The sequence below is a fragment of the Dendrobates tinctorius genome, unplaced genomic scaffold, assembly GCF_039654945.1.
Source record: "Dendrobates tinctorius isolate UK_male_01 unplaced genomic scaffold, ASM3965494v1 ptg000383l, whole genome shotgun sequence".
Classification (NCBI taxonomy): domain Eukaryota; kingdom Metazoa; phylum Chordata; class Amphibia; order Anura; family Dendrobatidae; genus Dendrobates; species Dendrobates tinctorius.
In genome coordinates this window covers 1856644-1872701 of record NW_027362049.1, presented here as the reverse complement: position 1 = coordinate 1872701, position 16058 = coordinate 1856644, and the positions used below count along the sequence as shown (strand labels likewise).

Genomic DNA, 16058 nt, shown 5'->3' with positions numbered 1-16058 from the left:
TGCAAAGTGCCAAGATAAAGAAATTGTGTCAAGTTCCGATGTGTGATGCATTTCAGAGCATTTCCTACCTAAAAGTATTGTGGGGTCTTAGTGGTGGGCCATGTCCAACATCTATGCTGAAGGGGAAGAATAGACCAGTGGAGGGATGAGACTTCTTATAGCTGCACCAATAGTGTTTAGTTTATACCTACACATCAACATCTGTTGGCATGTTTTTATTTCTAAAGTGAATTCTAATGTAAATCTATAATGTTGCACTATGTCATCACCACTTTCACTTATTTGTTTGATGACTCAATCTCTTAAGTTGCAGTTTAAAGTGAACCTGTCAGCAGGATTGTGCACAGTAACCTACAGACACTGACAGGCAGCGCCATTATACTGATCAAAATGATACCTTGGTTGATCCTTGTGGAGAGTGACAAAGTGACCTTTCTCAAGCAGGTCTGCACTTGAGACCGAAACCTCACCACATTGGCCATTAAAAAACACTTTTTTCTAAAATTTCATATGGTGTGCTGCCTCTATCTTTTTTGATCTTCTATTCATAAGGACTGGTATGTGCCTGGGAGGCTTTGCACCCTACGTTTTCCTGTGCTGTTGTTTCTTATTTATATATATATATATATATATATAGATAGATAGATAGATAGATAGATAGATATTATTATTATTATAGATAGATAGATATTGAAAAAAGTAGCAGTAGCAGCTATCGATGTATATAGAGGTCTATATATCCGATAGCTTCTATTGCGCAATCTTGCTAGAGAAAAAGAAAATGCCTCCTCCAAGATGGCGCCACCTGTGCAATAGCAGCTATCGGTGATTGCCATCTTGCTATAGAAGAAAAAAAAATTCCTCCTGCAAGATGGTGCTGCCGGCGCCTGTGCAGTAGCAGCTGTCGGCGCCATGTTGGAGGAGGACATTTTTTTTCTCTACCAAGATGGCGCCACCAGCACATGCACAATAGCAGCTATCAGCAATCACCTCTATATACACTGATAGCTGCTGCTGCCCAGGCGCGGCGGGCGACATTTTCAAATGGATTTTTTTTAATATCAGAATAACCTCAACCATTATAAGTATATACACAGTACACATGTGATTAATCTGCAGCGCAGGTGCCACAGCCGAAGCCTGGCTGCAAAAGGTTTTTTTTCTTAGTATGTGCATATGTAGAGTCGGCGGCCGAGCTGGGGGGGTGGTCCCTCATCATACCACTCAGAGATGAACAGAGACAAATAGAGGCCATTTTCGGGTACAAGAGGTCCAAGTTTAATCGTGCTCTCGCTGTCCGACTGACGGCCCTCACATTATAGCACAGTACCTCACTCATGGCCCTCCATGTCCATGGCCGCTTCACACACCGTGTTTTTCGCCTGGGACGTATATATATGTCCTGTCCTTTTTTCCTTGCTGACGCACTGACAGCTTCCGACACTGTAGCTGCCATAGGCCTAATCACCGACAGTCCTTTCACTGGTCAAACGTCGTCCTTAACACGGTATGCCTACTCTCTTTTACTCGTCTCTGTTGCAGTATTCCTGTCAGGACCACCCCCCTGACGTTCTCTCTCCTCAGTCCCCCTGGTTTGGATTCTCCTCACAGTGCACAGACTGTCGTAGTCCTCCTGTCACTGAAGCTCCCCCTGGGGACTGGAACTTTCTGGAATCCTCCCTCAGTATTTATAGCATTCCCGGTCCCCTGTCACTGTAACTCCGCCCCCATGACCAACGGTTTCTAAAGCCCTAAGCTGATGTCAAGTCCTTTGCTCACACTCCTCCCTGCCATCTAATGGTCAACCCAAGGTACTGCACGTCCACTACACTTTCCTAGCTGTTTCCCCATTGTAGTAACTGTCATCTATCTAAACTGTGCAAACCTATCTTTCTCTATTTTGACACGTCCGTCAGGTCACCTTCCCTACACTCCCCCTTCCTTTGTCTATTGTTGTCCTCGACAATTCGTAATCTCTACCTTCGTCGTTCTGAAGCTTCACCTACACTCTGTTGTAGGACCAGCTGTTGGGCCAAACCCACTTCCTGCGGGAGCCGAACCATACTGGGAGCACCATGCTCTGAGCAGCCTACTGCTACTCACCAGCGCGCACGCCACATGACAACATCTTTCAAATTGGGCTAGGTACACCCATAGTCTCTCTATGGCGTGTACCTTCCCCTACTCTCCCCTTCTGTCACCTTCCACTAACCGGTACGCCATGATCGAGGCCTCACACCTACCAGATCATTGCCGGCGCCCACCTTCCTTCTTCAGGGGTGTCCGTGGTGTCGGGGACCTGACCTAGGACGGCTGTCTTTCTCACGTCTTCCATCTCTTTTACCTTTCTTTCAGTTTTATGTCATGGTCGGCGTCCCGGTCTCCCAGACCTTCTCCACACATAGACCCTTCTCGGATCTCACATTTCCCTTTGGTCCCTCAGACCTTCTCTTACCCGGACCTGTTGCATTTTACTTTTGCACATTATACATCAAAACAACTTTATAATAGCACAAGTATCCCCGTTTTTATAAAAAAAAAATGTCATTTTCTTTTTACTTCTAAGACCAACATATAACAACAAACATTGCATGTCTTCTTCCTCCCCCCCTTCCTGGGACCTGGACACTCCTCCGCTTCTCCGTATCCCCGTTCTGTCAAGTTTCAAATAACATCCTGTAAGAGGAACATACTAATAATAAACTCAGCAAATAAAACATTTTTTTTTTCTAGAACTGTTCTCCAGAACCTGCACTACAGTGCACTGAACTCTCGACAGTCTACTCCACTACGCAGTGGCTAGTCGTGAGGGACCCCACAGCCGTGGAGCCCCGGGGATACTGAGGGTGTCCATTCAAGTCCTCTTCACGGGGGTTCACTCCCTTCGGACTCTGCCAGTACAGCCACCGTATATTCATTATGTAAACTAGGGGGCAGGTCAGTGAGGGATCAGTGACCTGTCAGAAGCCATACTGTACACATGAATACCTAAGCAGAGCACCACATGAAGACCCCCCCACAGGCCACCCTGGAGCACAAGCATATCATTAACTCAAAACTGAAAATAAAGATTAAACAACAACCACAAGACGGATTTCATCATCCAAGGTATCATTTTAATCATTATAACGGCACCGACCTGACACTGTGTGTAGGTTACTGTGCACAATCCTGCTGACAGATTCCCTTTAAGCAATGTTCCTTAAAACCACATCTCGCAAGAGAAATTCAATTAATGAGGTTATATACCACTGCAGCTGACTTGTAGAGGTGGCTTTCAGGATGTATTCAGAGGCTCCGCAGGAAGAATACAACTGAATTGAATTAGGACCAAGATGACAACTTTGTAATGTGTTCTTCATACCTTTCAATGTAGAGGCATGTATTTTTTACTGTAGTCATCCCAAATTGCTGACACTCACATCAAAGTTTCAACTTCAATTATTTTACATCTGTTTTGCTATATGTCTGGCAGAAATATGCTATTATACATTTGTTTCAAAATTACCGTACAGTGTATTTTATAATGTAAGTCAGTGGAATATGTATGCTTACTGATTGGGAATCTGTATTAAACTGGGGCATATGTTTTTATGGTATACTTGAAATGTGAATGCCTAAAGTAATACTTGATTGCAATGTGAAATTTGCCCAAATTTATCAACCCCTGTGATCAACATAACTCACTATTTTACATGGTCCATATGTACTACAAGCATTGACTTGTATCTGGATATTAGATTATGTAAGGCCTCATTCACACGTCCATGAAAAAATGGTACCGATGTCATTAGTGTTAACCTTATCCTGACCATATTTCCCTTTTATTTTTTTGCCCTTAATTCACGAACTCTGGCCCCCACCTGTTCCTCAAAGACACATCGCAGCACAGATGGGTGTCATGGCATCCAGTTCATTTCCTCTGGGATCCAAATGTCCCAGATCCAAGCCCTGCTGTTCCCTCTTAAATTTCCTCCAGACACAAATCTACCAGTGTTCCTGCCAGCTCTCTGTGCCCGGCCAAGTTCGCCACCTTTCATCTCCTTATAGGACACAGATATAGTGACTTGTCTTTTGCCTGACTCCAACAAGACATATGTTGCCAATAATGTCAGAGATGAAGAAAATGTCTGTAGTTAGATGACAATTATTACTAGCAGAAATCGTCAAGCAATAGAAACTATGATTAAAATAATGGCTCCATTTTCTTATATTGCTCTACTGGTGGCTAACAGGATCCAATATGTGCCGTAAATAATGGCGTAAAAGAAAATCACAGCATTCCATTTGCCAGGAAACAGCAGGATCTTCCACCGCAAACCAATGATGGCACTGCATTTTTAAACACTGATAGCCAGCAACTCCTATGATAAAGTAAAGTTCTAAAGTTGCCAGTGTAATTGTAATATCAATGTTTTAATCAACGCTACATATTCTAATTAGTATGAATAGTAGGTCAGGTGTGTGCCCAGCTAGGCAAAATGAGTCCCACAGAGGTGTGGTTATAGTCTAAGTAGTGTCGCTCCAACGCCTTCTTGCCTCCTAATTCACACAAATGACAAGCGGCCGCCATGACTTTGGACATGCACCGTGATCTTCTGTCTATGTGCCGCTGCCCTAGTGTCACACTGTCCAGACCCTAAGTATAACCACCAGAGCACTTCCATCTTTGGTCTAACAGCTGACGCTATGCTATATTATAGTGCTGAGCCACGAGGTGGTGGCATGTATAGTGAATATTTGACCATGGGCCACTACTTGCTGGCTCGGTGCTATAAACACCAGCACAGAATGTCTGCAGCTCGATTACAGAGGGAAGCGCTCTACTGGTCGTCCAGCATGCACAGTGTCACGTCAGTGCAGTGTAACACTGGCAGAAGATCGTTGTGCAGACTGAAACCCAGCGCTTCCCTCTACGATCTCACAAGAGATGCTCAGCACTTCTGTGTATAATGCTGAGCTGGAAAGAAATGGCACATAGAAGTTCATTACCTCCCAATTCAGCACTATAACAGAAGTGCAGCACGTCTAGTCAGATCACAGAGGAAAGCACTCAGCCGGTCAGACTTTGGGTCAACACATTGTGATGCCAGGGCAGTGGCACATAAGTGGCTCAAAGTCATGGCCGCCACCTGGCATTTATGTGATTTAGGAAGAACAAAGAAGGTAGAGGGACACTACAGACTACGCCTCTGTGGGTGTGTTTTCGGCTGGCTGAGCTGCTCAGCTCTAAGTGCACATCTGTCTGACTAGTCAAACTAATTAAAGTATGCAGTAACACAAGATTGAATAGCTAATTTTATGATTATGCTAGAAGCTATGCTAGAAGCTTTTCCTTAACATTGGGATTGCTAGAAATCAGTGTTTAATGACAAATGCAACTCTGTAATTAGTTAATAGGGGTAGACCCTGTTGTCAAGTTCTCTTTAATAAACAAGTTTATTATACAGTACTGTGCAAATGTGTGGGAAACAATGCAGCAAATTAAGATCACATTCATAAATAAAAATGTTAATAGTTTATTTTTTTTATCAACTCACAATGTGTAAAGTGAAAGATTTTGACGTCTATTAGACACCTCCCTAATGGTATTGTATGATGGATAAGTATATGCCTCTATTTCTAAGCATTGAAGACAGCATTAATCCTGACCAAATTCCCAGCTCCATTTCCTGAAATGTAGCCCTAAATTTGCAATGACCCTCCAATATGCTTCAGTGTTGCCTGCAGACACTGATTGTACCGCTCTTCAGCCTTTATGTGAAGAAAATGCTTTCTGTTACATACAGATATTTCATATTTTCAATCATCAATACAGAGCACCTGTCGCCAATTTTCTCCACCCCAGTTCCTATGTTTTCATGCATAGTTGAGTCATCATTACTAGTCTTTGTTTCCATGTCAAAGGTATGGCTTTTGGCTGCAGTTATTTCCACACCTGTCTCAAACTGTATATGCGACTATTCCTCAGCTTGCTCATTAATAACTTTTGCATCAATTTTCCTGTATTGTTACTGCAAAAAAGAAAGCCAACCCTCCTACATTTTTCTGATTAGTGAACGTTGCTGTGTGGTACCCTTATACATTACATTGATGATCTAATATGAAAATAGGTAATCAATGTAAAATCACACAAAACACATGTAAGTAGTTAATTTAGTAAAATTTGCTGCAGGTGTTAATATAGTGGCTTGAGAAATTTGTTTTTTTGCTACCTAAGAAATTGTAATTTCAGTGGGATTTTTTCAGGGGTTGCATAAGTGCATGTAAAGAACATGCCTGCAATGGTGAACATTTGGTTTTCTTTTTATTGTGAAAGAAACAACAAATAGAACAAAATAACTGTAAACTTCAGTGTGCATAATCCCTCTAAAGTCAGTACTTTGTATAGCCTCCTTTTGTGAAAAATACAACTGCAAGTTGCTTTGAATAAGACTTTATGAGCTTTCCACATCTTGCTACTGGGATTTTTGCCCACTAATCAAGGCAAAGCTTTTCTAGCTTCTTCAAGTTAGATGAGTTAGATGATTGCCTCTGATGAACACAGCAATCTTCAAGTCTGACCACAGATTCTCAGTTGGATTTTGACCAGGCCACTTCAAAACATTTACATGTTTCACCTTAAACCACTTGAGTATTGTTTTAGCAGTATTCTTTGGGTCATTGTCTTGTTGGAAGGCGAACATCTGTCCCAGTCTCAAATCACTGACAGGCTGAAACAGGTTTTGCTAAATAATATCCCTGTATATCACCTCATCCTTCTTCTCCTTGGCTCGCACCATTTTCCCTGTCCCTGCTGCTGAAAAACATCCCCACAACATGATATTGCTACCACCATGTTTCATTGTGGGGATGGTGTTCTTGGGGTGATGAGTTTTGTTGATTTGGTGCCAGATATAGCGTTTACCTTGGCAAAAAGTTCAGTATCTGACCACAGTACCTTCCTCCATACATTTGGGGAGTCTCCCACATGTCTTTTGGCAAGCTCAAAATGAGCCATGCAAATTTTGTGTGTAAGTAAAGGCTTTTTTTCTGCCCACTCTTCCATAAAGGCCACCTCTATGGTGTGTACATCTTATTGTGGTCCTATTGACCGATACTCCAGTCTCTGCTTGGTTATGCTGCAGCTCCTTCAGAGTTACTTTTGGTCTGTGTGCTGCCTTTCTGATTAATGCCCTCCTTGCTCAGGGCTGAGAGTTTTGGTGGGCAGCCCTCTCTTGGCAGGTTTGCTTAATGGTGTCGCAGCCTCTGTGGCCTTTCAGAAAAGGTGTGTATATACTGACAGACTATGTGACACTTAGATTGCTCACAGGTGGACTTCCTTTCACTAAGCATGTCACTTATGAATGTAATTGCTTGCACCAGAATTTTTTAGGGGCTTCATAGCAAAAGGGGTGAATACATATGTACATGCCAATTTTTAGTTATTTGATCCTATAAATTTAATTTATACCTACACTTTTCTCACTTCACTTCACTAACTTAGACTATTTAGTGATGATGCATCATACACAAATCAAATTACAAAAACATTTTGTCATGATCCAGGACGGGGTTTCGCTTTGGCCTGTCCTGGTCTGACTGGGGGTTTATTGTTCCGCCTCTCCCTGGCAGAGGGCGGCTATTTAATGCTCACTGGACCTAGGTCCGGTGTCAGTTATACTCCTGCCCTCGGCTGAGTTAGTTGACCTCTTGTATACGTGTGCCTTGTGCCTGATATCTTTCTTGCTTGTTTGGTTTTGATCCGGTTCTGTCCCTGTTACGAGTTCTGCCTGTCCCTCTTGTACTGCGCTACCTCTCGTGTATGACTCTCTGCTTGTGACCCGACTTCTCTCTGCTCGTCCCCTTGGTACCGCGTCGCCCTCTTGTGTATGACCTTTAGCTTTGTCTGACCTCCCGTCTGTTTATCCCTCCTGTACCTCGCTGTCCGTACTGTGTATGAACTCCGTTTTGCCTGACTCTGAGTTTTCTGTCTTCTCTGAAAGCAGGACGCTAAGCCCCGCCCCCTTGCAGTCACGTGACCGTAGGTTCCGTGCCGGCTTGCTAAACTTCATCACTCAGGTCCTGTGCACCTATACTTTCTGGCTGTCCTGATCCCCAGGGGTCCTTACAGTGCGGGTGAGTCCCTGCTCAGCGGAGGCTGTATGCTGGCGCTGTCAGGATCCTGATACATTTAAACACAGGTTGTAATGTAAGGTAATGGGTAAAAAGCCAAGGCGGTTAATACTTTTGCAGGCCACTGTACATTTTGTAAACTGGAAAGTGAAATGGAGACCTCTTGATACATGTTCACTTTAAGCTGGGACGTCTGTAAATGTTCCATAAAGCATTAATTTTGTGATTGCTAAAAACGCTCACCATACAGCACTTGAAAACAAATGACTTGGCCAGCGAGGGGGTACAGTAAAAGGAGAGTCTGTTAGCAGCTCTTCTATATTTGGCATTGCTGTTTTACAGTGTATCATCTCATATCAACACTTTCATGCGCTTTTAAAAAAAAGAGGAGAGAGATACTGTCTAAGATCTACTCCTTCATCAAAAATGCAAATATTTGACATCTTCCTATAAATTGAATTTCTTGTTACAAGGGTATAACAACTAGTTTACCCACATTTTCAAAATTGTAGGCCATGATTGCAGTGTGAGTGCACAAAGTACAGCACGAAAATATTTTCTCACAAGCTTGCCCCCAGGTCACATACTTCTACACTTCTTCCCCTTCAGATGTCATTGAACGTGCATTTGGACACCAGACTTCTATCACTAGACATAACATTTCAACGTCACACACAAAATATCTTTCAGAAGCGCTGCTATTAGAGGGTTTTCAAGAGGCTTCAGCATGTGCCAGGGCGGTTTGCCAGCCTCATGAACATTTTGGAGAGTCGACAAGTATGGCTTTATCCAGATCTTCTAGGGACAGCTCATTCAAATACCCAAAAACATATTTTGTATTAATGACACCTGAGCACAACTAAAATTTAAGATTCGTCAACAATCACAACATATGAAGAAAGACGTGCCACAGACATGGCGTTATTGGAGTTGTGAGACCTGTGGATTATCCGGTGAAAATTCTGTGAATTATGACATTGTTTCTACAATTGGTACTAAATTATGCAAAACAGAAGTCATCAGTATTTAGATATCAATTGTCTTTTTTCTTTTTACAGGAGTCTTCAGCCAGAATTTCAGTCGATTATTTTCAGGTGGTCAAATGAAACAAATCAGGAAAGGTGAGGAACAGTAATTTTGAATTCATCAATGCCTCTGTAAATATCAGAAAATGAAATAATTCTGAATTTACTGCTTCAATGTAGGAAAACTGACAAAAAGGCTGCAATGGCAATACTGAAGTCTAATGTCAAGGTAAACAGGTTATTGGAGATGATATATTGAATGGTAGAAGTTTTGTGAAAATGTTTCAATGTCTACTCTTGGAATAACACCCTTTCTCTTTCCTACTAGCCTTATTCTGACCGTGCCTGTCCCACGTCTCTACGTTACCATGTACAGAATGACTCTTATTTTAAAAATCTGTTCAATTTTGACATCCCAGTGCTTATGTGGGACAGTCATTTTACTGAGGGTGCCAAGGAAAATATGAGCATGAGACCACCGCCATATGGCTGGAAGGATCTTCCTACAGAAGGTAGCCACTATCATAATTTGTCATAAATGTGTCAAGTTAAAGGCATAGCAAATTAGGAAATAACGTATAAGATAGATGTATACCATAAAACCAGGGAATGCAAATTATTTTTAAAATGGCAAACCCTTCTTTAAAAAAATAATTATATGCGCTCTATTATGTTTAGGCAAACTGTAAAAAATTTAAAAATTTAGTGTATTGATTGCATCAAAACTGCACTGGAACCAGACAGTGAGGTTTACATATAAACTTCATCCTCTGGTTCTAACAATTACATGAACCATTCAAAGATCAATTTAGGCCGTGTTCACAATGTGCAGTTTTAATGCAGTAAATGCATTCAATTTTTGTATTTTTTTTAATTTGCCTATACATAATATAACAAAAAAGGTTAAGTGGGCATTAAATGGGTTATGGGTGGAATGTCAATATATCCTTTTGATTTCAATGCAAATTGTATAACACTTCATTTTTCTATGATGGTCCTGCAGTGGTATTGATTGGATGCGTCTTGTCTCATCCAAAGTTTATTGTTGATCCAAGGATAAGCTAAAAAGGTTATTATTATCTCTTTCTTTCTTCAGGAGCAAACTGCTCCACAGTCATTTGGCTTCCTGCTTACAGCAGGAGGTTGTTGTTCTCTTGATTGATTGACAGTTGAGACGAAGAGCATGAATGCATTTTTGGCCTGAACTGTGCTCTCTCAATTACTGCCAGCAGAGGCAGCTTCCCCAGTGACTCAAACAGCTTTATGACAGCGCTAACAAGCTTTATAGCAAAAAGTTTGCAAGTGGTACTTCACTCCTCTATGAAACTGGACACTTTTTGCAGACAACAGAGGTGAGGGGTAACCTAGACAATGAGAAGATGCCCATATTATGGACTACGATTAAGGGGAAGATGTGAAGTAGCAAGGTTCTTGTGAAGCGATGGCCGGGGGACCACCACAATGCAGGGAGACTACGGTACACAAGATGAGGTGCAAACAATAAAGGGTTAATTTATTTACAGGCAAGGAATGCAGTGTTAGGAAAGTGTAAACAGGAGTATGCAATGACATAAAACAATTTACAAAAGTGATATTCTCTAGCTGGGCCGTACAAATGGCACGGTGCACCAACTATTACAGATCAGTGTATCTTTCAAAAGGCAAAACAATACAATGTAGAACAGTATGATGCTACTCTAACTATAGCCTGACTGACCGCTGCTACACCGGCCGCACGGCTACCGTGCTCTGTCTATTGCAGCCTATCCTAAGCCCTAAACATGTGCGCACACGGGGTTAACACTCACAGTAAAGTTGGTGTCTCAGTTCCTTCCTGGGGGCACCCTGCAGTTCTCTGCAAGATGATGCGATGTCCTCTCTGGCAGCTCTGTGCAACGTGGTCTTGTCCTTGTGTGACGATTCCGAACCTGTTCCTAGAAACGGTGAACTCCCTCTTCTGAATTCCTTCCTTGTATATCTTCGTGGCTCCTCGCAGTAACACAGGAAAACCACTTTCGTTATCCCCAGAAGGGTACACACAATCCCACAAGTTCAGTCAGTTCTAAGCTGCACGCTTCTCTCCTCACGTCAGTCTCCTGCAGACTCCCAGCTCCAAACACTCACTGGGAAAACAGCCCCTCACCTCTCTATAGCTGGAAGAGCAAACCAAAGCAGTCTTTTGAAGGGTAGAATAGAATGTACCATTGCATCAGCCAAGGGGGTGCTGTCTCTTAAAGGGGCAGCATGTCTCTGCTGTCCATAGCAATGTCAGCACCTTACACTTGCATGACTTTACCGATTCAAGCTTAGGTCACCTAGGGCTCCAAGTCCTGTTCAGTGAAACCACACAGAGATCAAGTGTTTCACTTGAGATACAGAGATTTAAAGACCCCTCTTTTTTCCACTCACAAAGTTAGGGCCCCGTCACACATAGCGACGCACCAGTGATCCAGACAACGATATGACCTTATCAAGATTGCTGGTGTGTCACTACATGATCACTGGTGAGCTGTCAAACAGGCAGCTTCACCAGCGATCAGGACAGTGACACGCGGGTAACAATCGATGCACGTCGCTTAGTTACCCACTGTGTACCTTAGTTACCAGCGCGCTGGTGCCGGACGCTGGTAACAAAGGTACACATCGGGTTTCTAAGCAGCGCGCAGCACTTAGAAACCCGATTTGTACCTTGGTTACCAGCTCCCTGCATCAGCGCACTGGTAACTAAGGTACACATCAGGTTTCTAAGCGCTGCGCGCCGCTTAGTAACCCGCGGTTTACCTTAGTTACCAGCGCTGGCTCGCTCATTGCTGGTCTCCCTCCTGCCACACACAGCGATGCGTGCTGGCCAGCGGGAGACCAGCGATCGAAAAAATATCCTGGCCATTCCAGGACGATCAGCGATACCCGGCAGGGGGGCCGGTCGCTGGTCAGTGCCACACACAGTGATCTCGCTGGTGAGATCGCTGTTGCGTCACAAAACTTGTGACTCAGCTGCGATCTCGCTAGCGAGATCACTGTGTGTAACGGGGCTTTAGTTAGCAGGATGCTACACTAAACTTTATTCTCTAACTCCATACTACAGCCCTATTTTAGGGTCTGTATCTCAAGTGAAACACTTGATCGCTGTGTGGTTTCACTGAACATGACTTGGAGCCCTAGGTGACCTAAGCTTGAATCGGTATAGTCATGCAAGAACCTTGCTGCTTCACATCTTCCCCTTAATCGTAGTCCATAATATGGGCATCAGAAATAGGACCAGATGAGCATTGCTGTAGGCTCTTTGGCTTTCTGAGAAAGTATAGTGGGGTAAAAAAGTATTTAGTCAGACATCAATGTGCAAGTTCTCCCACTTAAAAAGATGAGAGAGGCCTGTAAATGACATCATACAGTAGGTAGACCACAACTATGAGAGTCAAAGTGAGAAGACAAATCCAAAAATTCGCCTTGTCTTATTTGGCAAGATTTATTTTGAAAATTATGGTGGAAAATAAGTATTTGGTCACCTAAAAGCATGCAAGATTTCTGGCTCTCACAGATCTGTAATTTCTTCTTTAAGAGGCTCCTCTGTCCTCCACTCATTACCTGTAGGAATGGCACCAGTTAGAACTTGTTATCAGTATAAAAGACAGCTGTCCACAACCTCAAACAGTCACACTCCAAACTCCACCTATGGTGAAGACCAAAGAGCTGCCAAAGGACATCAGAAGCAAAATTGTAGCCCTGCACCAGGCTGGGAAGACTGAACCTGCAATAGGCAAGCAGCTTGGTTTGATTAAATCAACTGTGGGAGCAATAATAAGAAAATGGAAGACACTGATAATTTCCCTTGATCTGGGGCTCCACGCAAGATCTCAACCCGTGGGGTCAAAATGATCACAAGAACGGTGAGCAAAAATCCCAGAACCACACTAGGGGACTTAGTGAATGACCTGCATAGAGCTGGGACCACCGTAGCAAAGGCTACCATCAGTAACACACTATGCCGCCAGGGTCTCAGATCCTGCAGTGCCAGACATGTCCCCCTGCTTAAGCCAGTACAAGTCCGGACCTGTCCAAAGTTTGCTAGAGAGCATTTGGATTATCCTGAAGAGTATTGGGAGAATGTGATATGGTCTGATGAAACCAAAATATAACTGTATGGTAGAAACAAAACTCGTTGTGTTTGGAGGAGACAGAATGTTGCATCCAAAGAACACCATACCTACTGCGAAACATGGGGGTGGCAACATCATGCTATGGGACGGGGCTATTTCTCTGCAAAGGGACTGATCTGTGTACATGAAAGAATGAATGGGGCCATGTATCGTGACATTTTGAGTGCAAACCTCCTTCCTTCAGCAAGGGCATTGAAGATGAAACATAGATGGGTCTTTTAGCATGATAATGATCCCAAGCACACCACCAGGGCAATGAAGGAGTGGCTTCATAAGAAGCATATGAAGGTCTTGGAGTGGCCTAGCCAGTCTCCAGATCTCAACCCCATAGAAAACCTTTGGAGGGAGTTGAAAGTCCGTGTTGCCCAGCGACAGGCCCAAAACATCACTGCTCCAGAGGAGATCTGCATGGAGGAATGGGCCAACATATCACCAACCTTGTGAAGACTTAAGACTTACAGAAAACTTTTGACCTCTGTCATTGCCAGCAAAGGATATATAACAAAATATTAAGATGAACTTTTGTTAATGACCAAATATTTATTTTCCACCATAATTTGCAAAATAAATCTTGCCAAATCAGACAACGTGATTTTCTCGATTTGTTTTCTCATTTTGACTCTCATAGTTGTGGTCTACCTATGATGTCAATTACAGGCCTCTCTCATCTTTTTAAGTGGGAGAACTTGCACAATTGGTGGCTGACTGAATCCTTTTTTTCCTCAGTATATAAGTAGTTTGAGGGAGCGCTGTATGGACCACTGTACCTTCACAATAAAATATTCTGAATCTATGACTGCAAATTATTTTACTACTGTCCCTGTACTGTGCAGCCGAATACACAATCAGTTGTGCCTTAGAATATCATGTGCTATTTTATTGGTGATATAAAAAAGAGGCCTACGGTAAGAGCTGGATTATTGTTCTTTCATTAAACAAGAGGCACGTGGAAACTGAACAATTTTTTTTTTCTCATTGTATTTTCCTGTAGTGTTTGTGTGCTCAGTAAAAGTCTTCATACATCATATTTTCTTTGACCCTTTTATACACCCAAAACTGATGGCGCTGCTATCATGCAGACTAATCCTATTTGTACAAACCCTGCTTTACCTGTTTCTTCCTTCATTCTTTTGACTGCTGAAGTTTATCTTTACATTTTCTCAGAAGAATTTTGTATTATTCGGCCATGAAATACACAATGAATGCACGCCAACACGTCCACAGATTTCTGCAGGCTGACATTTCTTCAGACAGACCACAACTATGACTCTCCATATCAAATATCCCAAACAATGACATTCGTTCATTTCAAAAAGGGGCCACCCTCAGAGTCACACACAAGGTTCCTATGTCCTAAATTATCTGCAATAGCATCACCAGAAGCTTAGTTCTGGGTGTAAGTAAGTACCCTTTCAGAAGACAGGACTTGTCAAAAGACTGCAACACAGCTGTGTAAGCCACGTGCACACGTTGAGTATTTGGTCAGTATTTTACCTCAGTATCTGTAAGCCAAAACCAGGAGTGGGTGATAAATCCAGAAGTGGTGACGAGTTTCTATTATACTTTTTCTCTGACTGTCCCACTCCTGGTTTTGGCTTACAGATACTGATGTAAAATACTCACCAAGGACTGAACGTGGCCTAATTCTAGAAAGCTAGAATCATAATTTACCTTTATCACTAGCATGTACTATATTTCTAAACCATTTAGAAACTAAACTTGTGGAGAGAAATTATATGATGGTTAACTGACCATATGAAAGCCACCCGCTTAGTAAATGCTTAATGGGATAGCGAGGTAAGCCGAACAGAGAAATCCCATAATAGGAACATACAGAAAAGGAACCGACGTCACAGTACAAGCGTTAAAACATTAAATGGAGAATATGTAAGTGGACTTTGTGGACCAGCGGGAAGGTCAACCATAAAATCCAATAGACACAAACCAATCAAAACTGAAAGACTTACACAATGATGAGCCAGTTTTCCATCATCATACACCTAGGTATTCACTGCCCTAAACTCTGAGAAATAGTAAACCCTGTTAAGTTCCAGCCTCATCAATTGTTCAGTGTCTCTACTTACAAGTTAACTGCATCTGAAAAAAAATAAAATTTTTAAATTTAACATATTTTTAAAATTTTATTGCATTTTTTTAAGTTTTTTTTTATTTCACCATGCCATGTCAAGGGAATGTGTTCATAGAATCAACCCTCCTAGGCCGTCTAAAAGAGTATGCAGGTCATAGAAAGTTGACTAGAATGATATTGTGATATCTGAGATCTTTTTTCTTGCATGCAAAGGAGCTGTTAAAATCTATGGGCCGGACACTGCTCTCCCTGAGAACCTGCATTCAGAGATTAATTTAACCCCTTTCTGACATTAGACGTACTATCCCATCCACGGTACCCAGGCCCCTATGACCGGGGATGAAATAGTACGCCTAAGCGATCAGCGGCGCTCCCGGCGAGGGGCGCCGCTGATCGCAACCGGGTGTCAGCTGATTATCACAGCTGACTCTTGGCACTATGTGTCAGGGGCGGTCACATTAACCCCTGGCACACTGCGATCAAACATGATCGCAGTGTACCAGGGGATTAGGGAAGCATCGGCAGGGAGGGGGCTTCCTCCATGCTTCCCTGAGACGCCCGAAGCAGCGCGATGTGCATTGTTGCTCTGGGGGCCTCCTTCCCTGCAGGCCGCCGGATCCTTGATGGCCGCGGGGGCCTGCAGGGAGGCGGCTTTCTCAGTGCCTGCAGAGA

At 42.9% G+C, this 16058-nt stretch overlaps 1 protein-coding gene across 1 annotated transcript in view; it reads left to right on the top strand.

Moving 5' to 3' along the window:
* ST6GALNAC2 (ST6 N-acetylgalactosaminide alpha-2,6-sialyltransferase 2) overlaps positions 1-16058 on the top strand; it is an 82241-nt gene that overhangs the window by 32034 nt on the left and 34149 nt on the right. Inside the window, exons 2-4 of the mRNA XM_073563196.1 lie at positions 9174-9236; positions 9321-9369; positions 9469-9652. Of these exons, the coding sequence (XP_073419297.1) occupies positions 9174-9236; positions 9321-9369; positions 9469-9652 (296 nt within the window). The remainder of the gene's footprint in view (positions 1-9173; positions 9237-9320; positions 9370-9468; positions 9653-16058) is intronic.